Consider the following 27,279-nt stretch of genomic DNA (forward strand, 5'->3'; position numbering starts at 1 on the left):
AAACAATGCTATAAATGCTCACTTTTAAATGTTCATAATTTAACTTACTTCACCAGGTAATTGCTGACTTGAATCTGACTATTCATCTTATTAGAATCTTAAGTCTATAAATCTGCACAGGTAAAAGTGTAGATATGAAAACTTTGGTTTGAGGTTCTTCCATGTTACTTCTATTACTGTAATTTGTTCTTCGGTGGAGTGACTTTGCTACTGTGTCTAAGGGACATGGATGAGCTGAACATGTACTTTAGGTGTCTGTGTTGCATGTTGCAGTGAGTCTTTATGCTTAGAACAACCAGCTTTGAATGATCATACAGTGTTCATTTTAGTGATAGATAACAAAGTGCAGTCCTTGCCAAATGTAGAAAAGCCAAAACAAGTTGAAAGGTAATAATGCAGAGAGTTTAAACTTAATGACTGGCAGACTGAATTTATAGTGTTCTCTCTAAACCATGTTTGAACTTGCTTACTGATTTGCTTGAGGACAAATTTAATATAAAGGCATTATAGAGCAACACTGGTAATGTGGGGCTGAGGGTCATACAGTACCTTCCTTTTAATCAGGTGTTGGAAAGAAGAAATTCCATTCTAACAATGCCAAAATAAATGAGGGTTAATTGAAGATTTTAATGTACTAGCAAAATGTTGGAATTTCCACATAACAGTTTTAGACTAGTAGCTATTCTTTGGTTATCATTTGTTAGGACTGTGTGTTACAGTGAAGGTTTTGTGTGTGCTGTGGCCGGATGGCACCGTTCTTGTAGTCATCGTGTGCTCCTCTTGATTGCAGCACATCTTCATTGCCACCTCTTGACTGGCCTCTACCAAATCATTACGGGCAGTGTGAACTGAAAATAGAAGTTCAGCCTAAAACTCATCACAGAGCTCACTATGAAACAGAAGGAAGCAGAGGAGCAGTGAAAGCATCTACTGGAGGACACCCTGTAGTGAAGGTAGGAAGTCTGACTTTCTAGAATAAAAGGTAATTTTTTAACTACACTTACTGGTATTTACAATGCTGTGAATTGTTCCCTTGTGTGAAGATTACAGTCTTTCCTGGGCAAGATTTTTCTCCCTTAAATGAAACTAGTTCAGTACACAAGTTAGTTTTGGATGTCAGTATGATTTTATACTGTGTGCATTTTTATGCCTGTGAATGGGTTCACAGTGCAATAGTGTAGTAGTATTTAATGTGAACTTTAAGGAGGAAGAGGTGTGTATGGGGACAGGTAAGAGAAGTCACAGTAGTAGACTAGTTGGAGCTATACTGAAATGTAGTAAAGCTTTATTTGAATCAAATCTTTCTTTTGGTGTTGAAACAGCTTCTGAATACTATAAATACCTCCTGTTTTTACTAGGTTATTTTTGTGAAGTGGTACCAATAAATTCCTTTTACTTTCATTTAAATGTTTGTAGTAAATTAAACTTGACCTTGGTATTTCTTCAGCATGAACCAAAGGTTCTTACTCACATTGTATTGTTGGTTATCTCCTTGAAAAGTAAGGCATCACCTCGTTTCATTAGATTGGGACTGCCTATCCGCAGGGGCAAGTAAAACTTCCTTGCCTTTCTTTTTTTGACATGGTTTCTGTTGTCTTAACAGAATCATTCAAGATTTATTGTCTTTTAGAACAGTTTTGATCAGCTTCAAGGAAGTGCAGTAGTGCAGGCAGCAGTCCTTATCTCCTCACAGAGCACAGTGATGCACAGACTGTTTCCATAACTGGAGCTTGCCATTAACAGTTGCTTTAGCTGGGTTTTTATAGCTCATGCCATATATTCCAAATGCTAATGGCATCTACAGTCTATTATTTAAATAGTTTGCAAGCACTGTCTTGTTATTGCTGAGCTCAGAATTAGATGTAAGATCCTGGTAAATTAGCCTTGGCTTTCAAGAGAAAGCTTTGACATCATATTCTCCTTGAAGAGAAAGATGTGTGGGAATAAGCTGGGATGTGCTTCTCTCTGAGCATTCAGGTCTGTGCACAAACATCTTGCTCTATGCTGGGGAGACTTCTGGATTGGTTAGGGATAGTTCCTGATTTTTCCTTTAATATCCATGGTGTCAACTGGCTCATGCAGCTTGGAAGGAAACCCATCCTGATCCACTGAACATGGGGAAGATGGTGCTGAGGAATTGTGGGACTGCTTAAGATGCCTTGGTTTTGTTTGCCACATCCTTGGGTGAAAGCAACATCTCTGCTTATTCACCTCAATATTGCTTAAGAGTCATTCTCTTAGTGCCAAGCCAGGGTAAGACAGAATTTATCTATTTGTTTATTAGGCGAATCAGACAACAGTTACAAAATCTTTATAAAACAAAGAGGGGGAAAAATCTGATTACAGCAGGATTTGTCTTTTCCTCCAAGTCAAGGATATTTCCTTTTGCAGTAAAATTACAGTCAGGCTTCAGTCCTAAATCTTCTGCTGTAGCAGTCTATACATTAAAAATGTATTTGGTATATTTAATGTCTTCCAGTGACTCATCACTGTTGGACGCCAGATGCAAAGTGCTAATAAGATTGGCATAACCAGTCCCTGTCCTTTCTCCTACTCATACTACAGAACTGTAGTCTGTGACTCACACCAATGATTTTAAATGCTATTTATTTGCATTGGAGTAGTGAAATAGCTGCTACACAGGAATGCCATCTCAAAAATGACTATAGAGTGTAAGTATCTGACAGTCATGTGCCTAAAGACAGGCATTGTGCTACGCCTCTCTAAATTAAAATGAGAGCAAATGCAAATCAATATTATACTTTGCAATTTGGTCTCTTCCAGCTGGATTGGGAATTATTGTTGTGTTTGATAGGAGAGAGGAAGTTGTTATGAAACAAAGCATTGATTTGTATTACCTGTTTACTCACTGCTGGGAAAAACAGTATGCAAAGGGTCAAGTTTGGTAAAGGTAAATACAAAATATCTGTAAGCAGACAAATATTACTTTACTTAAATACAAACTGAAATATTTTCCAGTACTTCTGGATGCTTAGTACACAAACCCAATTCATTACCAGTGCATTACAACTTATTTCTGACTTTCCTTCTTAGCTTTAAACTAGTCGCTTTCATGAGTGTGATCATTTCAATAAAGGACTCAGCATTTTCCTGTGTAAAATAACTGTGTGTTAACCAGTGTCAGAGGTGAGAAAGGATATGGGTAAATAGAATAGAATATTTCAATTGGAACAGACCTACAGTGGTTGTCAAGTCCAACTGCCACATCTTTGGGTACCTGAAGGCCTATGTGCTTTTGCTTCTTAGACAATTCATTTTGCTTTTGAAAAAAAACCAGTTTTTATGGAAAGCTAGTCTGTTTAATTTCCCAACTGTGAAACCTCTGTTGTTCTGCATGTGCAGTTGATGTATTATTTAAAATACAGATTTTTAAGATAGTACGTAGCTTCAAGCCATTAATCTATTAGTGCATGTCATTAATCTATTACTAATACTGTACCATACCTGTTGCTAGGACACTAAGCTTCTGACAAATTTGGCATCATCTGTTGTGAGTACATTTAATCAGCTTATTTCCAAATGGGAGGAAATGAAATAAGTGGAGCATCTTGCTTTGCTTTGTGTATCTCTTAACTTTAAGAAAGCAAATTCTGTAATGATGTTCTTGTTTTCTAATGCAAAATGTTCTAAGTAGCAGATACCTTTCATTTTAGTCTCTTCTTTCTTGGGAGTGTGTTCCAGCTAATTAATATCATCATGTCATCTACCTTGGTAGAGACTCCACATGATAATGCTGTCAGTTTTCACAGGGAAGGAATAAATAATTTAGCAGAATGATTTGCAAGGAGAAGGGTGGCATGTTGAACTTTTTTCATCCAAATTATGTGGAAATTTTGTATTCCATTGCCAAGAGACATAGAAAGGCTCTGAGCACTATCTACATTTACCATTCTAATTCATAGGTTAGAGTAGGAACTTCACCCATCTAAAGAAGTAGCTGTCACATTTCATCTGGCTCTAAATGAACAATCATCATTGCTTGAATTTCCCACCTTTCCCACAGGTCAAATTGTACATAAAATAATGTTTACACTTAAATTTGCTAGAATGAGCTTTTACTTATACCTAAACTGGTTATGGTTCTTCATGAGACTTCTTTTGGAAAATGCCTATGATTAAAAACAGAAAAGCCTTTTAGAGCAGGTGGCACATGATAAAGATCTCTCAGGGATAGTTTGGGGTTTTTTACTTTTTTATCTTAGCTTTCTGAACTGAAATGAATTTTTCTTCTGAAAACAGGCAAGCCTGTTTTATATATTGTTCCTGCTACTCATGTGAATTTCTGCAGTTTTTTGAGCTAAAGTATTTTGAATTTAATGTTATATTTTGGTAGTAAATTCTATAAGTTGTGCTGTTCACAAAAAGAAGTGTTTTGTCCTGTTGCCAGGGAAAGAAGGTGATCTACATGATAAGTCATCTTGCTGACCACACAATGTGATGTACTCAGGGGCTGTGAGCTCACAGCTACTTGTTAGCACCATTTTGTGTGCAAGGAGTGTCTGTCCTGTGGCCATTCAACTCTGTGGGAATCAGTTATGGGTGTGAACTGTGGTAGGGATAATTTGTTCTGAATTCCATGATGTGTCTGCAACAGACACTGTATAGAATCCACTTACACCCCATGTGTGCAAAATGAAATTGGAGCAGTGTTAGCTATTAAGAATTTGCCTGTACCAGAAGTGTCTTTGTGCTCTGCTATGAAGGGTCAGAATCATTCATCAGTTCCTCTGCATAAGCAAGATGATTTCTGTAGTTGATTCACAGTAACAGAGGAGGGGGGAAGCATTGTGTAATCCATATGGACGACCCAGCAGTGTTACAGCTGAGGAAAGGTGGAAGATCAAAAATTAAAGAAATACTAAATAAAAGCTCCTTTGTTTAGATGGCTGTGCACTGCTAGTCACTGACAAGGAAACAGTCAGCCCTTGTGTGAGGTTTAATGGAGACCCGACTCAATGTCAGCTCTGTTTAAAGTGATTGCAAAGCTTGAAGTCATGACTGAAGAGCCACAGTGGAAGAAAAAGTAAACTAACTGAGATAAAGTAAATTAAATTTTGAATGACTTTGAAAATTCTGAAACAGGAATGTGCTCTCAAAAAGCCTGTCAAACTCTGCCTGAGTTCTGGTGGAAGAAACTATAAGCAACAAAAGAGGATCCAACTGAGCAATGTCAGAGATCATCTGATAACAATAAATTATCAAAAGGGCTGTCTAAAATGACTGTATGTTTTCTGGCATGTAATTAATTCTATGACTGTCACCTTTTCCCAGGTGTTCTGTGTGTCCAGTGCATGTAACTACTAAAGAATCGGGTGTAATATCAAAATTCTCCCTTAAATAGAGAACAAACAGTACACTTCTCAGTGTTTTCTGACCCTTCCCATTCTTGCTGCCGTTTTAATTTGTATTCTTGTCTTGAATTTTTCCTATTTTGTGCATAATCAGGAGGCAGACTCTATCCCAGCTGTAATTGCCTGCTATTGTTTGGTGAAGTAACCTGCCAATAAATCTCCAAGGCAGAAGATAAGTCTCAGTCCTGTGTGAACTATGTAATGGGCTGTATTGGGAAAAACACTGACCTTTGGATGAGATTCTAAAAATACAAATTATTCAAGAACAATTTGATGTCTATTTAGGCATCTTCTGCTTTCAGAGTCCCCAAAATAGATGGCAAAAGCCATATTGATGTGTCTACTCTATGTTTAAATACTCAGTCTGGAAAGTGCAGTAATTGGTACGAAAAACAGTAAAAATGGGACACTGGATGACAGACACCTTTTTGTATCATACGTTTACTAAATTTCTTTTTTTTCTAAAGTAAAATCAATTTATGAGGTTTTCTTCTACAGGTTTTGTGGGAATAATCTATTTCTATTCCAGAAATGCTTGTCCAAAAATTGTTCTTAGAATAATTAATCTGAAGTTGGTATTTCAGGAATATCACTCTTTTTTGGTTGATTGGTTGAATAGGTTTTTTTGGTTTGTTTTTGGGTTTTTTCAAGAGTGTAGTAGAGCAAAGTGCAGAGGGACAGTGTGATGGCTGGTTACATGTGACTGGCAATTCTGCACTGTGTGAAGTTGAACAATTAATCTAACACTATTTTAGCTATTAAATTATATCCCTTTTTGTATATCATAGAAAGGGACTGAGCTAAAATACTCTTTAAAAATACCTGAAGTCAGTATTTAAAACACTTTCAATCCTGTCTGCAAGCAGTGAGTGTATAAAAGGGCGAGATTTCAGAAATAGAAATTCAAGTTTTTTATACCTTGAAGAATGCTCTGTGCATTGTGTAAGCACATGGTGGTACCATGACCAATAATGCACTGATATTTGCAATTATGTGTTTGCTTTAGTCCTTTGCAGGACCTGTTTGTTTTTGTGATGACCTTTAAAATGTTTGTAGTTGGACTTGTGCCCCTACCTAAGAGTTTATTAAAGTCTGTTCCTTTTATCTCTCACTATTTTTTGCACAGTCATGAAGGTCTGTACTATTTTAAAGTCTTCAAGTCAGTCTACTTGATAAGTTTATTTAGCAAAAGACTAAGATACATTTTTTGATGTGCTTGCTTTTCCTTCTCAGTTGATGGAAAGGTACATCAAGTAATCATGTGTTTCGGGAAGGGGAAGTAGATGTTTTGACTTAACACATTTGACATTAAAATCAGACACTTAACTTTTTGTAACATTATAACCTTTGCAGAATCAGAATGAAAAAAATAAATTCCCATGGGCTCTTAAGACTTTTCTGAGCCAGTGTTTGAGATATTGCCTATTAGATCTGAATGGTGTTTTCTTCCATGACTTTCTGCAGTCTCTCTGAGACAGTCCATTCAAGATTATGGTCTGCACTCATTGCCCCCTGCAAGGCTACAGAGGTGACTGTAGTCAGTCTGACTTTCAATAGCTGCCCTGAACTCTGGTTTCTTTGTTCTGTGTGTAGGGTTTGCATCAAGTTTTTCAAAACGCATTTGTTGATAAATTCATGATAAATGATACCACTGGTGTTAGTCATTGTGTCTTTTGTTTCAAACTATGTTCGTCTTCATGCCCTTGGATCTTTGTCATCCCTTGCTTTTATTCCCGAGTCATTGTTGATGGATGTGCTGTCAGCTTGGCAGGCAGCCCTTCAGCTTTTAAACACAACAATCTTCACAGTTCTTTAGGGAAGTCACTGCACGCCACGCAAAAGTGAAATTCCTGTGGAGAAATGTCTGTGGAAAAAGGTTTGGTTCTTCAAAGCTCTGCGGCCTGTCTGGTATCACTGTCCAGAACACTCCAGGCTTGTGGGTCACATCTCCCTTGTCTCAGGAGGCAAAACATTTAGAAAGCAGGGTTTGCTTTTTTCCTTGAAATTGTAAAAAGAAATAAAATAGTGTTTGACTTTCAAAGTGGACTGAAATTCAAACAGTGAAGTTTCTTTTCCATCAGGATTATTTAGGTTTCATGGTGAATTATGCCTTCTCTTTGCTCAGTCTTTTAAGCAAAAGGAAAAAGCACCTAATTCAAGAGAACAGCTTTATCTTTCTTTTCACCCTCTAGAACGGGCCCCTGTTCTTCTCTTTTGCCCTCCTTACCTTGTTACTTTGAGGGTTGTTCTGAGGAACACAGAAGTCTCTGAAATGCACCCAGCTGCTGTGAGACTATCGAGGAGGAAATAATTAGTTACAACATGCTTTTCACATCAAAGTGAAATCTCCATCTGAAGTAAATGTTTAGTAAGTGCTTGTAGTTCTTTACACAGCTCAGTGTTCCTTCCCCATTCCTCATGTCTAAACTGAGGATTTTTATATAGATCCTGGTGCATTTGGTGAAGATAGATTTGTAACTTCAGTGAACCAAAGACTTGATTATCCCAAACTTTGCCCCTGACATGTCTTGTATTTCAAGACTGTGCCCTATTTTTAGGGAGGCCTATTTGTATGTAAAAGCTTTCTTTCTAATCAGCCTACTTTAGCAATCCAGTAATGCCATAAGCACTGAATTAATTGGGCAAAGGCAAAGGAGCACTAAAGTGTTGATCGAATCTTCAATTAGCAAGCAAGAAAAGGCACATAAAAGATGAAACTTGAGTATTAAGTCCCAGTGAAAGTTTGATTAAGCATGGCAATTTTTTAATAAATGCTGGAAAGTTGCAGGAAAATTGCTTTAAAATACAATCAAATAGGTTTTGACACCATCTGAATGTTATTGGTATCACAGTATTGCTTGATTGTTGAGCATCAAACCTAGCTAAGGAAATTATTTTTCCCCTACCACCACCCCTCCATCCCAAGTTCCACATTTTTCCTAAAACTCTAAGACTGAAAGTGTAGGCATATCAAATGCTGACATGAATTCTGGATTCAGTGACACTATTAAGTGTTTGGCTTTTTGTAAATAAACTGAGGATGCTTTGGGTCAGAAAAAGAGACTATTTCCAAATATACAAGTGCTGTCTGATAATTACCTGATTACTGTGAAATGTGTATTTTCTGTGGGATATTTTACTCAGGTCTTAAGAAATAACATCTTGTGGATAAATAACTTTTACACTTGAACAGAGGTTGGTGGTACTTGACCTGAAACAGTAAATGGAAAACATGGACAGAATCTTCTTAATTTAAAAAAAAAGGTGGCATGAGGAGGGAAAATTTTTAAGTATTGGAGCCCAAAAAAGTCTTCTCGTAGGTTTTTCAAGTGTTGCAAGGTTTCCTTTGGATCAGAGCGTGGAACCAATGACATGTGAGCCAGATATGGCCCCACTATAATCTGTATGTAATCTGGAAAAAGGCTAATTTATTTTTCCCAGATTGATGCCTCGTAATTAATGTGATCTCTTTGCATCCCTCAGCAAGGAAAAGGTTCTCATGTCTGCCCTAAAATTCCAAGTTTAAATACTGCTGTCTTCAGTGCTTGAATCAATGTATGCACTATCTAGTGTTACACATACTTAAAGGATTTTCCAGGTGTGCATTAAGAACACAGAAATGTTTTTGATATAAAATGCAACTTTGGGATGATCCAAAAATTCTCTCATGAACTGGCTGTCTTTGTAGTTCCTTGGTAAGAGCTGTAAGCTCAGTGCAGCCACGCAGGAGCTTCCTGTGGGCAGTGTAGTAATGCGGCTGGAAGTGCTTTGGCGCAGAGCCCTTCTGGCTTATCCTGTGGTGACCTTCAGTCTTTAGCCTTCCAGCTTTAGTTTAACTTACGCAGGCACTGACCTTTGCTATGGAAACGATATAGAAACACAAAAACAACTTGGCTGAGTTTCCTCAGCAGAAGCAGTGGGTGGTGTATCAGGATTCTGTTACAGAGGAGGGTTTCTAGAGGTCAGTAGTGACACTGTGCAGTAACTTACTAGTTGTCTACAGCACCCTGTTTGCTGCTCCTGGGCAAGGGGTGTATCTTTTTTTAAAGTAAAATTAGTATCTTTTGTTCGTAGTGAGCACCTCTAGGACTGCACATTAATGGAGTAAGTGCTGGAAGGTGTACCTGAAAGTCTGCTGAGCGCTCAAGCAGCAGTTCAGGTTACTCTCTGTCTGTAAGTGACCCATGACTGAGTCCTGGGCATGCTGATATTGTAGTGACTTACTGTAACACATCTTCATGGTGGTGATTCTGCAGCACTTGCCAGTAGGTTGTAAAATGTTGTTTAGTTAAATACCTATGGTCTGTACAAAGACACTGTGTTCTTATCTGTGTGCATTGTGTGTTCTTTACTAAGGTGAAATAAAGGTTCAGATAGCACATCTTCATTATGTATTTGAACAAAATGTAGAGTATGTTCTTTCAAGTAAGTTATGTAGGTGTTTTCATTGAAAACCAATTAGCTTTTTTTTTTTAACTGACTTAAATGTTTGGGTTGTTCAACATGCAGAATTGTGCATAAAACAAACAAGGTAATAACCCTGTTGTCAATGAAACTAAGAAAAATCAACATCTTTTTGAATGAGAACAAAATTGTATTTAAAAGGAATTAATTTTAAATTCCAAAATACATCATTTTTCCTAATTTAAAGTTGATTTGGGGTAATTAAGTATCCTTCATCATTCACAAGACAGGTATTGCATCAGTAATGTCAATTCAGGCTCCAAACACCATCTTTGTTTTGGGGAGAGATGACACCATTCCTGAGAGACAGAAGGTAGTTCAGATCCTATGATAATTAAATCTCCAGCTGAGACCAATGTAGTGGGCTTACTCTATACAGGTTTTGCACAGGGAGAGGCATCCAAGGCAGGATTAGCCATGGGACGGATTTCAGAACACTGATACCCTTCAGCTGAATGCACCTCAGTTAAAGAGGTGGAACTTCCAGGTGCATTAACAGAGTAATCCAGCGTTGTCCTCTGTTGTAAGGAATGGTGTGACATGGGCTGTCTTTAATTCTATGGTGCTTTGCAAGTGTGTTGGTTTCACTGTGACCTGAGAGTGATTATGTAATAGAAACTACATGGAATGTGCAGGGCATCCTCTTCACAAGCTGTTGGATCATTTTCTCCTGAAACTTTGTCTCACTGGCCCCCACAGACTCTTATCTTTGATTACAGACACTGTAAATTTTTTATTTACTTTTGCAGAATCTGTGTCATGCCTGGAGTTGTCAGCTTGCTTATTACACAAGATTTAAGGGGGAAATGTTAATTCTAAAGCACTAATTTGTATAATAAAGGTTGATGTGATTGTCACATGTTTCTGACAATCTCTGCAGCTCCCTGAGTTTCAGTGGCACATCAGACTGGCTGTCTCAGTAGCATCCACAGCCTATTGACTTACTGGCTTTTTGCTGTAAATAGGGCTGTGGGAACATGAGGACACTGTGCAGTCTGTTCATTGCTTGCTTAAGGCTGGGATATGTTTCCTTTTAATGCAGCCCCGTTACTGTGATCAAGCCCTGAATTACACTGTGGGAGGTTGGGGTTATTCTCTTCTTCCCCACCCTGGAGCTTATTTAGTTGCCACATGTATTGCATACAGTGGTAATATTTATGGCTTTATATTGTTTTTTCTCTTTTTATTTTAAACCTTGAATAAATCCAATAAACTATCTGCAGTGCAAAATATGCATTTTTGAAGTCTCTGCTACATTGCCAATTGCTAACCATATTTAGGTAAATTCCAGTACCTTTAAGAGGACATCATTGTAGATCCTTTACAACAATTTTTTTGAGACAAAGCTATAATGGAAGCATTTGTTTGACAAACAAATGTTCAGGGGAGGCCTTGTTGTCTTTCTGTTTGTTTTGGGACTGGTTTGCACTGTTGTGGCTTTTAAGTATATTTGAAATTGTCAGGGATTTGTCCTGATGTTATTACAGATAATTTTGGGGGTGACTTATTCATATGTTTCTGAATTACAACATGCGTTGATTTCTTCTAAATTTCTATAGAGGTGTGTTCTGTTGCGTTGTGGTATTTTCCTTGTAGTTTTCTTAGGGCATCTCATTCGTTTTTGTTTAATTTAATATGTAAAGCTGAAGAAAATTAACTGAAGGTGATACCACTCTGTGGGTCTTGTGGGGTTTTTACTTATTCTGGAGCTGTAGGAACATAGTTTCAAATCTTCCTTGGATCCACTGGAGTTCTGCAGGGATGTGGGGCTCAAGCTGGTGTCACAAGCACATCCTACAGCAAATGCACTTGGTAACCTGTTGATACATAACTAATCTGCAGTGGGGTGGGCATTTTGTGTCAGCCTTGCCCTTCCCACAACATGCTTTGCATAAACCAAGCCCTCTAGTCCGTAATGGAATTTTAGGGTGAGCACAGAGGGTGAGCTTTGCTCAAGAATCACTCAGGCAGAGCTGGTGTTAGACCTGGCTTTGAGCAGTTCAAAGTCCATAGCCATGGAGTCTGTGGGCAGTGCAGGTGCAACTGCTGACATGGGAAATGCTTTACATCCCTAAATTAAACTGCTGCTCGGTGTTGGCCTCTCTAGATGATGGTTTCTCCTTGAACTGTAGACAGACCAGCTTGGTTTTACAAGTATCCCCAGCACCCCTCCTTATCTCTCATCACCAGCATCTCTGGAGCTGCTGTGTGCAGTCCATTGTTTGGGAAGGGGAAGATAGCCTTAATTGGGAATTAGCCTTGTCACAGTGACCGCATTTGGAACTCAGTCAAATTTGTGAATAGGTCTGGCTTGTAATTTTTATAATTCCCAGTATTAGAGTGAACACATTTAACTAACGTCACATCTAGGCTGGATTCCATTGTGTTCGGATTTAATTTTAACTCTGAGAAAATGGATGGTGGAGTTGCAGTGTTGAGAACTTGTGACAAGATGGCTGCTATAAATGGTACACTAATACATGTCCTTTAAACTCCTAAAGTAATTCAACTAATAGAAAATATTAATTTGGTATTTAACAAAAGAAATATCTTTTGGAAAGACATTGGAGTCCTGCATCAACTATAAACAGGAACTTGTGTATGTATTTAATTGATGTAACAGTCCCTGTGTTCCACTGTCATCACAACACTGAGCAAAGTTGCTTGTGGTTCAGTTGTGCTCCTGTAGTTTACAGCTGACTTATGCCAGACGGACAGACAGAAACCTGTCAGCACCCTGATGGTCACAGGAGGGTCTTTATATCTACTCTAACATTTCAAGTGCTTGTTTTTTCACATTTATTAACATGGGATACAACTCTAATAATCTAGACTGTCTCCACTCAGTGTCTGAAGGGTTATTTTAGTTTGGTTTGTTGGGTGTTTTTCAGCCGGATTTAGCTCTGTTTGAACTGAGAACTCCAGGAAGAACCAAAAGATGTTACATATTTGACAAAACAAAGACTTTCTAGACCTCGGTTAGAAACCAGATTTCTATTCTCAATTGAGAAAGCTCTAATAAAAGTGATAGGTGTGACAGGTGCTGTTGTAGCCATAACCTGAATATAGAAACCAGTTCATTTAGTACTTAAAACTTCCTGCCACAAGTAGTGCACCAACAGTGGGGCTTCTGATGCTGCTGTGGGCGTGCTCTGGGCTCTTGTGCTGCTGACCACTGGCATTAAATTACTCTTCTAAGTAGGTTAAATTGACATGTTTTGTTTGGTTTTTAAGTGTTAGTTCTGTAAAGACCTTGGATAATATTGTTGTGTGACCAAATAACTCTCCCTAGAGACAAAAATATTGACGTGACAAAACCACGTTTGAAGAATGACTGTCTGGCCCTCCCTCCAGTTTGAACATAAGTTGATGTCAAAGTCAATGAAATGTAAATTTGCTCCAGTGCAGTTTAGAAATTATATAACTTGAGCGTGCATCAATCTGCCAATTGCAGGAAGGTGAAGTAAAATGGATTTATAAGAAATAGTTTATAGGCTTCAGAGTTAAAATTGCAGTGTCTGAAGGAAATTTTGGTGTTACTGTTGGCTACATTTGTTTCCTTAAATTTTCTGGATAATATTACTAATATACTGTCGTAAAAGAAGCTTTTTCTTTTAGAGTCAATTTTTTATTTTTTTTGATGTTTCAATGTGTTGTGCCTTGAATTACTGCTGTTAGATGGTTTTATGACAACTGAATGCATTGGTGGTTAGATGTGCATTTAAAAAGAGGAAAGATTTATGAATTAACATCTGGAAAATTTTGTTTTTTAAAATATTTCCTTTGCCAATAATAAACCACACATGATTTTCTAGCTATAAATTAATTTTTTTCTGTCCTAACATGATACATTTGCATTCACAAAACCTCTTTATGTTTAATAAAAGTCACTATATTCCATTTAATAGTAGAAAAACTGTAGAACCTAGGTGCATCTTATAAAATTGGTAATTATGCTTTGATTAAAAACTGTATCAGAAACCAACCTGCAACATAGCATAGCTTTGTTACAGAAATTCTGTAGATAGAACAATTCTCTTTGAAAGATTAAAAATAGTAACAACAGTATTTTGATATCCATTTGTTCTGGTAATTGTTGCCAGTACTTGTTTTTGGGGACAGATACCTGTACTCAGTTTTCTGATTGCTGAGGAATTGCACACACCAATGCAGTAAAAGTCAACTCATGTGTTGCCATTCCACCTCCTTCTCCATCAGCTCCTGGGCTACAGCGAAAAGCCGGTGAACCTGCAGATGTTCATCGGCACAGCAGACGATCGGTACCTGCGGCCTCACGCCTTCTACCAGGTGCACCGAATCACCGGGAAAACAGTGGCCACAGCCAGTCAGGAGATAATCATTGCCAGCACAAAAGTCTTGGAAATTCCACTTCTTCCTGAAAACAATATGTCAGCCAGGTACATCACTCCATAAATCAGCTGTTTAGTTGCTATGTGTGGTTTGGGTTTTTTCTTCATTTGTGCAAAGGTGAAAGTCTTGCAGAATAGCGTATTTTCCACACATAAGGGTCATGATTAAGATAGACACATCTCTCAAAACATGCCAGTGTTTAGTGAAAACATGCCAGTGTTTAGGTAGTGAGAAGTAAAGGAGTGGAGAGGCAGGGAAGCTTATGCGAATATGTTACTTGATTGAGATGTTTGTGTCTCTTGAATAACTGACCGCTGTACAGAATGGGAGCTGGGATTTGATGGATACATTTTGTCATTCTTTAGTCCTTCCTAGGGCAGAACTAAATATAGGTTGCTTGCTCTTTGTAAATGATGTTTACTATGTTAAATAACTTACTTGAAAGGTTAGCCAATGTGCAATAACAAATAATCTTTTAAAGATTCCAAAAACCACCAGGTAGATGTTTACCAGACAAAATGTTTCGAGTACTTGCTGCTGTTTTCACATTAACAGTTCTTTTAATCTCAGACATTTAAATAACACTTAAAATAGTGTAACATGGGGAAAAATAGAACATGCTTCATTCTTTAACAAAAGAAAGGCTCACAGAGTATACTTTGGCAATAGTTTGATTCCTTTTCTGCCATTTCTTTCCTGGTCCATTCCCCAGTATCGACTGTGCGGGTATTTTGAAACTTCGCAACTCAGATATAGAGCTCCGTAAAGGAGAGACAGACATTGGGAGGAAGAACACCCGAGTGCGCCTCGTGTTCCGTGTGCACATCCCACAGCCCAGTGGGAAGGTCCTGTCTCTGCAGACTGCTTCCATACCTGTTGAATGCTGTAAGATTGCTTTAACTGTACATCATTTATACTCGTGTTTTCTGCATGTGTCAGTAGTATTGTCATTCTGACAATGTTTATTGCCAGAATTATATACAAGTGTGTAAAAAGCATTGTGTGTAAAGAGCTCAACCACCAAACATTAATGTATCTTTAAAAAAAAGATGGTACTTGCCGAGTGGTAACCTGAAGGTCTAGAGGAAAAACACCTCATAGTGCAGTCACACAGCAGGTTCAGTAGTTCCTGTGTGTTAACAGGGGCAGCAGATACATCTCAGTGAAAATATTAATTCCAGGTAGAACTAATACCATTTAATACACAAGAGTCTGTTCCATCACTTGTCTTCACGCAGCATTACCTGGTGAACAGCTGAACTGCTGGAGAGTTCATTTGTTAAATGCTGGCACTGAGGAATCAAGACATGATTTAAACAATCTCAATTTCTCCTAGAATTAATTTTGCCTAGAAAATACTAAAATAATTTTTAACCAGTATTCCTAAACTAAAAGTTTCATTTGCTGTAACAGAGACTATTGGGATTCATGACTTCTTGGGGTTTCTTTTCTGTAATTATGTAATTTCAACATAATTGTAAAAACAAAGATAAATCATACACAGATATTAATTGTGCATGTAAATAGATGGTCATTTTAGTTTCAGCCCTGATTCTTGGAGTTAGAATCATAAAATAAGTGTTACTGTGAAAAAATTGTGAATAATAATTTTTTCCTTAATATTTTTTAAAGCTCAGCGATCTGCTCAAGAGCTTCCCCAGATTGAGAAGTACAGCATCAATAGTTGCTCAGTAAATGGAGGCCATGAAATGGTGGTGACGGGATCCAATTTTCTTCCAGAATCCAAAATTATATTTTTTGAAAAAGGACAAGGTAAAAACTGTCTTGATGTTTTTTCTTGAAACCAAAACCACTATCTGATCTTGATTTTTAAGAAGTAAGGATGTTTTAAAAAGAACATGTATGATTGTCTTGGTACATAAGAGTTCCTCTTCTTCCCTATTTGTCCCTTGAATATAGAGAACATAAGATCTAAATAGTTTAAATTATCATTGCTGTGATTGAAGTGTCTAATTTGAACTTTTGTGAAAAGAGTAGCAAAAGAAGTGATTAAATGTTTGCAAACTAAGTGCAGTTCTTCTACATCTTATTATTTCCTGACATATTTAAATGAGAGTTTATATTGCTTTTATTAGCAAACACAGCCTAAGTGGGAGGGTTATGTAATGATGTGTTTTGACACACAACTTGAACACCTTTGATAGAAGCTCTGCTGCTGCTGGACCTGATAACCTGTACAAAACCCAGGGACAGGGAGAGCCAAGTGCTCAGTTAAGGATATGGGTTATGCCAGGTCAGAGCAGAAAGCGGCTCAGCAGGTGATTTACTTCCTCACAACACAGACAGTTTGTCAATAGTTGAACTACTGGGTCTGTGGATTCAGGGGAGGGTGTTTGGGGTATGTGTGTATAACCTGTGGGCTGGTGCACAAAGGTGTGGATTGTGTTATCTCACATGGTGACTTCACCCCTAAGTCATCAGCATGTTTAACAAGTGTTAGTAGAAATTTAACTACCTTTCAACAATGGTTTCAGAAAAATGGGGAAAAATCCCTCTTAACAGTCCCCACCGCCTCCTTTGGAATTCAACCTATGTTTGAACTCAGCACACTGGGTTAAAATTCAGATTCCTCCACAACAGTCAGCTTACAGTGTCTGTCGTGTTGAAACTCCTGAAGCACCTCTCTACGCTTTGTTTGCAGTATATGTCTGTAGCTTAAATGGCCTCTTTATGACTGAAAATAAATCCAGTTTTATAATAAGTATCTTAGTATTTTTAAGATTATTTAAGTGTATTAGAAAATTGTTTTTCCTTGATTTATATGTACATTTCTCTCAACAGATGGACGACCTCAGTGGGAGGTAGAAGGGAAAATAATTAGGGAAAAGTGTCAAGGGGTGAGAACAACTTTTCTTACTTTAGAAAGCTTATTTTTTAAAAATTACAAAATAGACATTTTCATTGTTCTGAAATTTAGGCTTCATTTAGTAAAGTAGATCACTGGCTAATTCAGACAGACAATTGGAGACTTCTGAATTGGCTTAACACTGTAAAGTAACCATTAAGATGATGCTTTGAAGGAGCTGGAAGTTGCATGCTTCTTATGGAAGCAATGGAAAAGGAATTTGAAAATCGTAAAAAGGAAACTTAACATAATTTTGCAAAGATGACAAATTATTTCTAGTGCATTAAAACTTTTCTTAAAAGCTTAATGATCCAGAATGCAATTCTTTAACTGCTAAAGTTTTTGATGCTCTAGCAGATAAACAAAACATCCTTTAGATGCTTAATTAAAGTATTATCTTTAGAGCACTTGTGTTTCAAAGAAAAAAGTCTCCAAAAGTTTGCTTATAGTATTGTTTTACTATGTAATGTGCATAACTTGAAGTTTGACAATTTCAAAATACTAGGGTGCTTTACTTCTGCAGTAAGTGTTTTAGTTTTTCTGTAATTAGCAGCAGTTTCATTTACATTTGAGATGTCATACTTTTTTGTTTCAACTTTCCTGTAGGCAAACATCATACTTGAAGTTCCTCCTTACCATAACAAAACCATTACAGCTGCAGTTCAGGTGCAGTTTTATCTCTGCAATGGCAAGAGGAAAAAAAGCCAGTCTCAACGTTTTACTTACACACCAGGTATTAACAAAAAATACAAAAGTTGTATTGTATTTTGCTTTTAAAGTAGACATTTGAAAGTAACTCAGACAGTCTTGGCCCTTTGACAGATACACATAAGATTAACTTTGAATTGGTTATAAAACAGCTTCTAAAGCTTGTCTAATTAAAAAACTGAAATACAGAGTAATAAACTTCAGCACTAAGATTACAGCCAGGTACTCCTTTGTTACACTTTCTAGAGAATAATTTTTGCATTCTACTTTTCTTTGAGAATGATGATGAATCTCAGAAGCTCCTCTTAAAGGCTGGTGATGACACGGAGAATAGTGAGATCATAGAAAAACAGTTTTATGCTTTTTTTCCCTCTCATATTTCAAAAACAAACCCCAGCTTTAGATCAAAATATTTTTTGCTCCACCCTGCACACATTGCAGCTTACTGAGAGAAAATAGTTTGTAACTTTGCCAGAAGTAAAAATGGGACACGTTAACTGTAAGTATAGTTAAAACATCCTAATTCCTCCTATTTGGATGAGGAAGCAGTTACTGAGACATGAAATGTCAGCTCCTTTCCCTGCCATTTACTTTCTTTTCCTGGGAGAACTGCACACCCATTTTAGAGCAGTCAGAACTCCCAGAGTACCAGCAATGGTGGGGAACCCTTTGGCACTGCTTGGAGTCTAAGGAAAGCTTGAAGCTTGCTAAAAATTTCCTTCATGTTTCCCCAGTGCTTGATACTGAACTCACATCTGCCTATTTGCAGTGGCCCCTTGCCCTCTGGTGATGAATACATCCTTTAGATATACTGGACTTTCTCTGGCTGGGTTGCAGATGTCTTTAAAAACATACAGTGCATAGGAAGGAGGGTGTGTTAGAAGAGAAGATAACTGCCTTTGAATGCATGCTAGGAGAGTTGTTCTGGTTTTTCTGAGTTAATATAGCAGGCATAAAGTCAAAGAAGATGAAAGCAGAGCAAAAGAAGGGAAATTATAGCAACAACACTAACTGTGCTGTTGTGGGTGTTAAACAGCAATTGGTGTGTATTTGTCACAGGATACAAATGGGTTGGAATTGTAAAACTGTTTTACTTTTTCTAGTTATAATGAAGCAAGAGCACAGAGATGAGGTGGATTTGTCTGCTGTTCCGTCCTTGGCCCTGCCACACACAAGCAATGTCCAGGGTCTGCATTCCATCCACACTCAGCTGCCTTCACCAGAGCAAGGGCACCCACATGACAATTTACTGTCTTCGTCACCCAGGAGCCTTGTGTGTCCCGTTCAGCCTCCATACACAGCAATGGTGACCTCGGCGGTGTCCCACCTGCCACACATGCAAGGTAGAAACCTCAGTCCAAGTGAAGAGTGTCATGTTTTGCCTCCTGCTGTGGTTCAGTCTTTTCAGGTAACATCAGCACCTCCTGTGAGGCCTTCTTACCAGCCTATGCAGTCTAATGATGTGTACAATGGACAGTCTGGTCTTCCTATGAACTCTGCCTCCAGCCAAGGATTTGATGCTATTTCGTTTCCACAAGACACAGCTGTACCTCATTTGATAAATCTTACCTGCCAAGCTCTACCACCAATGCAGTTTCACTCTTCAAATCCAGGTTCTGTGTCAGCATCAAGTACAGCAGGGCACCCATTGGCACATCCAGCTCATTCAGGACAGTCGTCTGCTCACTTGCCATCGATGGGGTACCACTGCCCGAGTGCTGGGCAGGGCTCCCTCCCTTCTGCCCTGGGACGCTCCCTCGGCCAGGCTTCTCCGCAGCTGCAGCAAGTCCCGTACCATTCGACAAACCCAGCGGCCGCTTCGTCCCCCTCCCCGACAGCTTCCCACCCGCTGGTCCACTCGCCACTGTCTGGCCCTTCCTCCCCCCAGCTCCAGCCTCTGCCTTACCAATCTCCAAGCTCAGGACCCGCCTCGTCCCCCCCTCCCGCAGCTGCCACTCACTCGGGCCAGCACTCCCCACAGGCGCCCAGCCCTGCCCTGGGTGCTCTGGGCACCGTGTCACCCCTCGGGCACCACTCCGTGTGCGACTCCTCTCCCTTTGCACCCGATGGGGCAGCTGTTAACATTAAACCAGAACCTGAAGATCGAGAGCTGAACTTTCAAACCATAGGACTACAAGACATCACACTAGATGATGGTAAGTGCCTATAGTATTTTAATACTGTGATATAATCCATCTTAAACTGCAAAGTGTATGTGTGGGAGGGTTGTTTGGTTTAGAACACGCTCCTCTTCATGAAAGGAAATTTGTATCATCAAAATGGAGTCATATTTTTGTGTCCAAAGCAACAACTTATTTAAAACTAATTCTATCAGCTGTAAATTTGTAGTTACACAAGTCAAGTATTTTAGTCTAATTTGCCCATAGATTTTATTTTAAAACAAGGGTTGAGGATTAACTCCTGCACATTGACATCTTATATTCAAGGAATTAATTTGAAGTCTCTTCTGATTGTCTCATTAGTATGTTTCAGTGAAAGTCATAATAAGATACATACATTGCAAAGATGTAGTTTGGAGTCTTGTTTCTTGGAGTTGTCCCTGTTTGGAAGGGCAAGGTAGTGTTTTGAAAATCTATCACATGCATTTTGGCGCTGTCCTAATCTCCTCACAGACATTCTGTAGATACCTTGTCATCATCATTCAGCACCTCTGCTCACAGTGGCTGTTTTGCTTTCTCCACTCTGGCTACCTTTTTGAGAAATTCACTTGTTTAATACAAATGGAAAAGGACATTCCAGTGCAAAGGCCCGGCTATAAAGGTCTGTACTTTAAATACTTGGACAGTATAATTTACAAAACTTGTCCAACCAAGTGAAAGAAGAAGAAATATCACACCCTAAATATCAGACTATTTGAGGCAAAGATGCAAAGCAATTTTAAAAACAGATCACACTAATAAGTCTGGAAGAACAGAAGGCCTGGCCTTAAAAGGCATGTTAAATGTGTTTGGTATTGATGAAGGGAGTCTCGCTGGTGCCTCTCTTCTCCAATAGCCTCAACTGTTGTGGTTTGGGGTTTTTTTTAACCATCCCTAGTAATTACTTAATTGCATGAGCAGTAGTATAAAGACTTAAGTGTAGGCCATCTGTTAAATATCCATGTCAGCCCTTGCTCCTTGTCTAAATGGAGCTTTGCTATTGTTACCTCCAGAAAGCAGTAATAAAATTTAGTAAGAAATGCCTTTAAAGACACGGCATAGTAGGAAGAAAATGAGAAAAAACCAATATAGTTGGGCTTTCAGTTCAATGGCCACCTTAATTAAACAAAGCTCTCTTTTTAGAAACACTGTTTATCAATCAACTTAACTTTATTTAGAAAGGAAGGAAGGGACTGCTTCTGTCAAGGGCTTGCTGAGGGGAGAAGAGCAGGGCTTTATAAAACATGTAGCAAAAAAAAATAGCATTTTCTACTGTCTAGAGAACTGAGAAAGAAATCTAATGTTTCAAGACTTGTCAGGTTAGAACCTACTTTTTTCTCATCCTTCTTCCCTCCACACCGACAAACAAAAGATGTAAAAATAACTAAAATACAAGTAAAGGTGGTAGTTGGACTGTTGACAGTGTAAGCAGAAGCGTTCAGCATTTGTGAGCTCTTTGCAGTTTGTTTATGCTTGTTCAGGTATTAAAATGGATGTACAGTGAAAAGAAACCCTGTTTTTTCCATACATCACAAAAATTAGTTGATTTCAGAAACTGTTTCTTTTGCTTAACACCCTGAAATTACTGAATTGTTTCTGTGCTGACAAAAGACGTCGAATCACAGGAAAAGCTGTAATAGCTGAGAGCATGGCCACTTGCTAATAGTTTAGAGAAGTGTGATCAATATATGTGTGAGTCAAATGGCCACAGCTTTATTGATTAGTTTTTTAAAATAATGATTGCTATAGAAATTTAAAGTTCTGATAACTGGTGATTAAACAAGCCTCTTCCTATATGGAAGACTGAACATGGATTTAAATACTAAACCAACGCTTGGCATCAGCAATAGGTTTGCAAGCAGAGAGATTCCCTGCCTTTTCCTTCCAAGTTCCTGCCATGTGATGTTTGCCTGGGGGTTGGGTTTGGGGCTTTTTTTCATTTCCAATCAGCAAATACAAATCAGATGTCAAGTCTGAAACCTGCTGTTCCAAAAGTCTTAAAGAGCTGCTCAGCTCTCAACATGAGTGAATACTTCCTCTGCTTAATCAGCTTTAAGTAAAAAAAAAGAGCATATTTAGACAAGAACACTTTTTTATTAATATATCCAACATATTACTCTGGTTTAAAAAATAATTTCAAAATTTTTCTTTTGTGTATAATTGAATTTTAGTTTCCATACAAATAGAGCCAGACACAAATAGCAAAGACGTTATTCTACAATAATGTTATAACAATTAAGGAAAGACATACAAACATAATTACATACATAAATGAATGTTGATACAGTATTTTCTCCCAGCTAATACATCAAACATGATGAAAGCTGTCCTTAGCCAGAAAATAGGTTTATAAGGCTTACCAATTAAAACAAATAAACCTTTCAAAATGAAACACTAAGGCAAAGCCAATTGAAAATTCTTTAAATCACAACTGGCTTACTGACTTAAATATTTTAATCTGTAGTCTTAAAGTAAACAAAAAACACAAAAAAACCCTCTGAGGGCATAAACTACCTTATTTCTTTTAAGGAACATGCAGTATTTCAAAATTAAAATAATAATTTTCTTTGCCAAGAAAATAATTCAAGAAGTATTTAACAAAATTTCAGTGTAGTATGGAAGTTCTACCTCATGACAACGTCCTGGAATTCCTGTGTAGCTTGATATCATGATAACATGATACCATTTAAAATTCTTGAAAAACAAGAACATGAGCAAAAAACCCACCACAAAACTGGAAAAAACAAACAAACAAAGCCACCACCACTCCACCTCCAGAAGTGTCAGTCTGGGGAGTAGTTACATAAACTCCTTTAAGCAAGACTCCTAAAAGTGAATCTTGCTGCCTCTTCAGCCAACATTTTGGTGTTTTCTTCAAAACACACCAAAACCCCTCCCAATCCACTAATACAGAACTACAAAGCTGCTTCACCCATCAGTGCTCAAGCCAAGAGCATCAGGATTAGTCTTGATCTAGCAGCTCCTGGAAGGTGTAACACATCTGGAGTCATTTACAGCTTCTCTGCAAAGTCCAAATGTTTGCGAGTGACCAAATGGAGTATCTTTCTATATTTTATTGTTTCCATTGCCCTTTACCAGGCAGAGCAACCTGGGCTCTGTTCAGAGTACAAGTGAACATTTCAAGGCAGGTCCTACACCTGTGTCTGCATAAAGAACACTTTTTTCCTTTATTTTTCCTGTCCTGAAGTTTGTGTGATTCTTCACTATCTTGTTTTTCAACAGGATCTTGTTGATGCCTTTAGACTTCCCTAAACTCCACCTTGAATTTGCTGTCTTGTTTTGTTTCCCATCTTCCCATCCTGCTTCCTACAGGAAACATTTTCTAATTCAGTTGACAAAACAAGGGATCAAAATGCATGAGGATACCTAGATATGAAACTCAAATTAAATTACAGAAAACATTTGAAACAACACAATTTCAAAGTAATATTTATTGTATATTACTACTTTGAATGTGTTCTGGAAAACTACTCTTTTCTATTTAGGTTTTTGCAATAGTCAGGCTGCACAGGCTGGTAAACTTTGAGACTGGAACTGTATAAAAGCAGCTTCTTGCACTTTATTTGTCCCCTCCACTTCTTCTCTCCCCTGTTGTGTTGTTGGACCTTTTTCCCTCTATGTCTTCCAGCAGGTCAGCCCTCTGTCCAACAGCCCAGGTTACATTTGCCCGGACAGACAGTGGAGTGTTTAGGGCTGCAGTTGGGTGTAAACAGGGAGCTGAAGTGACAGGAGACAGACAGTTGGTGATTCCTGTCCTTTCCCAGACCAGCTATTCGCACTGTGCTCTGCTCTGCTGCGGGTTCATCTAATAGAGGTCCCATTTCTTCCCCACTATTATATGATGAGGCCTTATTAATTTCCCCCCCTCTGTTTTCAAACAGTGCTCCTGGTGTGGTAGTTTACCTATCCCACTGTCAAGTTTTAGATTTAGATCTATTCTGATACTGTTGATCCAAAATGTAATCTCTTGTGGTTTGCAGTTTAGGAGAGAGTTTACCTTGAATTTCATTACTTTCTACAGTGATGAGATTTCTCACATGTACAATTGTATTTAACCATTTCTAAAGTATTATGGTAGGCTGTGTTCAGCAAATCAGGATGACCTTCTACTAATCCTCTTATATTTTGTTGCTCATTGCATCTCCATTACATAAAGCTGGAGATTAGAAAATCCAGTATGTGGATTTATTATAAATCATAACTAGAAATCCCCTAATGGTTTTGTGTATATAAAGCAATAAGTCTGCTTTGTCAGCCACATTCCATGTGGAATTCTAAGCCATTAGCATTCATTCATTTTAGTAGTTCTGTGATAATTCCCTAGCTGATAAATTCTCTTGCTGAGAAGCTCACATTATTCTGATCTTGGCTAGAAAATTTGTACACCTTGAGAGGTAGCTTATTACTGTAGCTTAAGCTTTATTTCTGGAGAATCAAAGTAGTAGCTAATGAGTATTGGAGAATGTCTGAATTTTGTATTTCTGTGTATATTTAAAACTTGGGCAATAACAGGTCATTCTTAATTAAGGCAGTGTCCTGCCAAACAGAGCATTGAAGGACGACAGAAACACAATAAATACTGAATGTAAGAGTCTAGCTTAGTATGGAGGAGAGTGGCTCAAAACCTGTTGTCTTGCTGGTGCAGCTCAAACTTGAGATGTACATCTCAAATCCAAGTGTTTTTGCTGTCTCATAGGCGCAGACCAAAATGTTGCACCTTGCAGCATGCCCAGCATGGGTGAGAACTCTGGCCTGCATTGTCCATGGAACTCTCAGAACAATCTCATTGATAAAAGGCATTCCAAAAATTACCCTGGTGTAAATGGCTGAGTAAAGTTGTGTTCAAACTCCTGCTTTCTTAATAATCTGATTGTTAAATTTTTATTGTCAAGCAGGATGGAGACAGCAATGAAAAGCTGTTCTGTAGTGAGATGTTTCCTATGGTGCTAAGGGGTAAACATGACTTAGATGAGTTGGCTTTGCCAGGGTAGAGAAATGCAGAGTGTGACCAAGATCACGACCAAGATGTAAAGGGAACATTTGTTCCTGCACCACAGAAGTGCAGGGCTTGTGCTGTGGCCCTGCAGCCTCTACGCAGCTGTGAACAGTGTGCACAGGAAAGCTGTACTCATCCAACTTCTCACACTGATTATTTTATCAGTTAGTTAAAAAAAACCCCCACAGTACGTCTTACTAAAGTTGGCATTAAACCTGACATTACTAAAAGCCAGCCTGTGGCTGGGAATGGTGACCTGTAAGGCAGCCCACCATGTCCTTGGTGGTTTGATAGCAGACACAGCCTGGCATATGACTGGTTTGGTGTCAAACCAGCAGAATCAGCTGTGGCTGCCCCACAACAGAGGACTGAGGGTTAATTATAGCCTGGCAGCTTCTTTTTTGTTGTTAGAGAAAGTTGACACTGTATTACTTGCTGGTCATGTGGAGTCAAAACCAGGCTAAATATACTGCACTAAGCAATGTGACGTAGGTGCAGGGATTCTTCACATAAACACAGCTGATAGAGTTCTGTCTGGAGATGACAACAGAAGGCCTGTGCCTGAGGAAATGTGGGTGCAGTGTGTCCATAGTGCTGTCTCAGGTTTACTGAGCCTCTGTCAGTAAAGCGAGTCACTTACCCCTCCTCTAAACACACAAATACAATTATATCAGTTACTTTTTGTGGAGCACATTAAAAAACTCTACTCTGTTACTGACTGTAGCAACACTGCAAAAAATCATGTGTTCTAAAACATTTCTGGAGAGCTACTTTTCTAAAACCAGTACATCTGGGTTAAGTCCCATTGCCCACATATCCTGCTCTAGTTCAGTAGCAATAAGAGATGCATACAAGCTAAACTTTTAATTAGATAGTGCCACAAAAATGGAAGCTACTTGACTGGTGTAGGAAGAGGTCCTGAAAATTATATGGTATAACTCCAGTAGCTTTTTGGTCTGTTTGTATCCATAACAGAACTCTTAATTTTAAGTTGACTTCCTGCTTTGACCCAAATCTGGTCCAGATAAAGGATTTAAAGCTTTTCTTAACCTTTTTTTACTTAAGTGGTCATTCATAAAAGGATGAATTTTTGATCAGTTAAACAGAGCTACGGGGTGTCAGCTTTCTTGATTTTTTTGTTTCAATTTAATAGTTTTAACTTTGGTTTTATAGTTTTGGGGTTCAGAACACATTTTAATAGTGCTTAAGAAAGTAAAAAACTTTCTCAAATGTTTATGAAATTTTGAGGTAGAAACATATCTTTATGTGGTACCTCAAGCTGTATGTAACTTTTATGTGTTGAACCAAACCCTTCTGCCATGTAACACACTTGAAAAGGCCACTGCTTTATTTCCCCCTTCCCACGTTTCACAGACAAGTAGTGTGTGCCCAGGGCAAGTGCATGCTTTGTTCAGAAGGTGCTGGCTGGAGACACGTTGTGTGTGCTGTGCATGACAGTTTCTCAGGGATTGATAAAAGCAAACACTCCACACTTGGCAGCTTTGTTGGGGTACATGAGAACCTCAGAATCCCTCTCAGTATGAAATTAAGTAGAAAAACTGCTCGGGATCACATTTCTCTGCTGGAGTGACAGATAACCCTGACTGTATAAGCTGTGCTGTCTTTACGGTGCAGAGCCTGTTGTTTGTTGAGCTAATGAGCTGCACTGTTCTCTCTGGAGGTTTTTTGTCAGTGTTTGTTGTCTGCTCTGTGAAGGCTTTGCCTTTAAAGAGGGCTGCTGGCAAAGTTAATTTGTTTCATCTCGAAGCAGTTTCCTGCCCATCTCCCTGTATTCATTAGATCTTTATTTAAATGTCACTTTCTTGCTCTTTCTACCATAATTGGTGGGGGGAAATGTTCTTTTCTTAATTTCCTATTATTTGACAAGAATTTATCCATAATCCCACTTGGTTTTTCACAATGGCAGTGGACATTTCCATCAAAGCTTTCCACTTCCCATTTAAATACATGCATGTAACTTTACACTTTGAACCATTAAGCATAAGAAGTCACCTAAAGAAGTCATTTGAGCTGCTTGAATTTCAGAAGGAAATAAGAGTAGACTCTTCATTTTCCCAGGAGTCACTCGTAAGCAGGGCTGGCAAAACAAGTATGTGCCTCTATCCAGAAGGCACAAATTAGCCAGGGTCCAGAGTAATTTTGTTAATTGTGTTAAAGCCTAATTTACTAAACTTGCTGCTCTGTCTTGCACAGGAAAAAAAAAAACAAATCCAACCCTGTACAGTGTTGTAAGTTCTTCATAGCCACCAATCACAACTGAACAAACACACACTTGTTGGTTAAAGCCAGGAATACACTATT

The 27,279-nt window shown here is 38.4% G+C and overlaps 1 protein-coding gene across 2 annotated transcripts in view; it reads left to right on the top strand.

Moving 5' to 3' along the window:
- Nucleotides 1–27,279, top strand: part of NFATC3 (nuclear factor of activated T cells 3) — a 64,400-nt gene that overhangs the window by 25,609 nt on the left and 11,512 nt on the right. For both annotated transcript variants that reach the window (XM_071567249.1, XM_071567250.1), the window contains exons 3-9: nt 791–953; nt 14,055–14,254; nt 14,920–15,092; nt 15,840–15,980; nt 17,010–17,065; nt 17,680–17,806; nt 18,885–19,937. In XM_071567249.1, coding sequence (XP_071423350.1) covers nt 791–953; nt 14,055–14,254; nt 14,920–15,092; nt 15,840–15,980; nt 17,010–17,065; nt 17,680–17,806; nt 18,885–19,937 — 1,913 coding nt within the window. The remainder of the gene's footprint in view (nt 1–790; nt 954–14,054; nt 14,255–14,919; nt 15,093–15,839; nt 15,981–17,009; nt 17,066–17,679; nt 17,807–18,884; nt 19,938–27,279) is intronic.

Source organism: Pithys albifrons, chromosome 12, assembly GCF_047495875.1.
Source record: "Pithys albifrons albifrons isolate INPA30051 chromosome 12, PitAlb_v1, whole genome shotgun sequence".
In the NCBI taxonomy this organism is placed as follows: domain Eukaryota; kingdom Metazoa; phylum Chordata; class Aves; order Passeriformes; family Thamnophilidae; genus Pithys; species Pithys albifrons.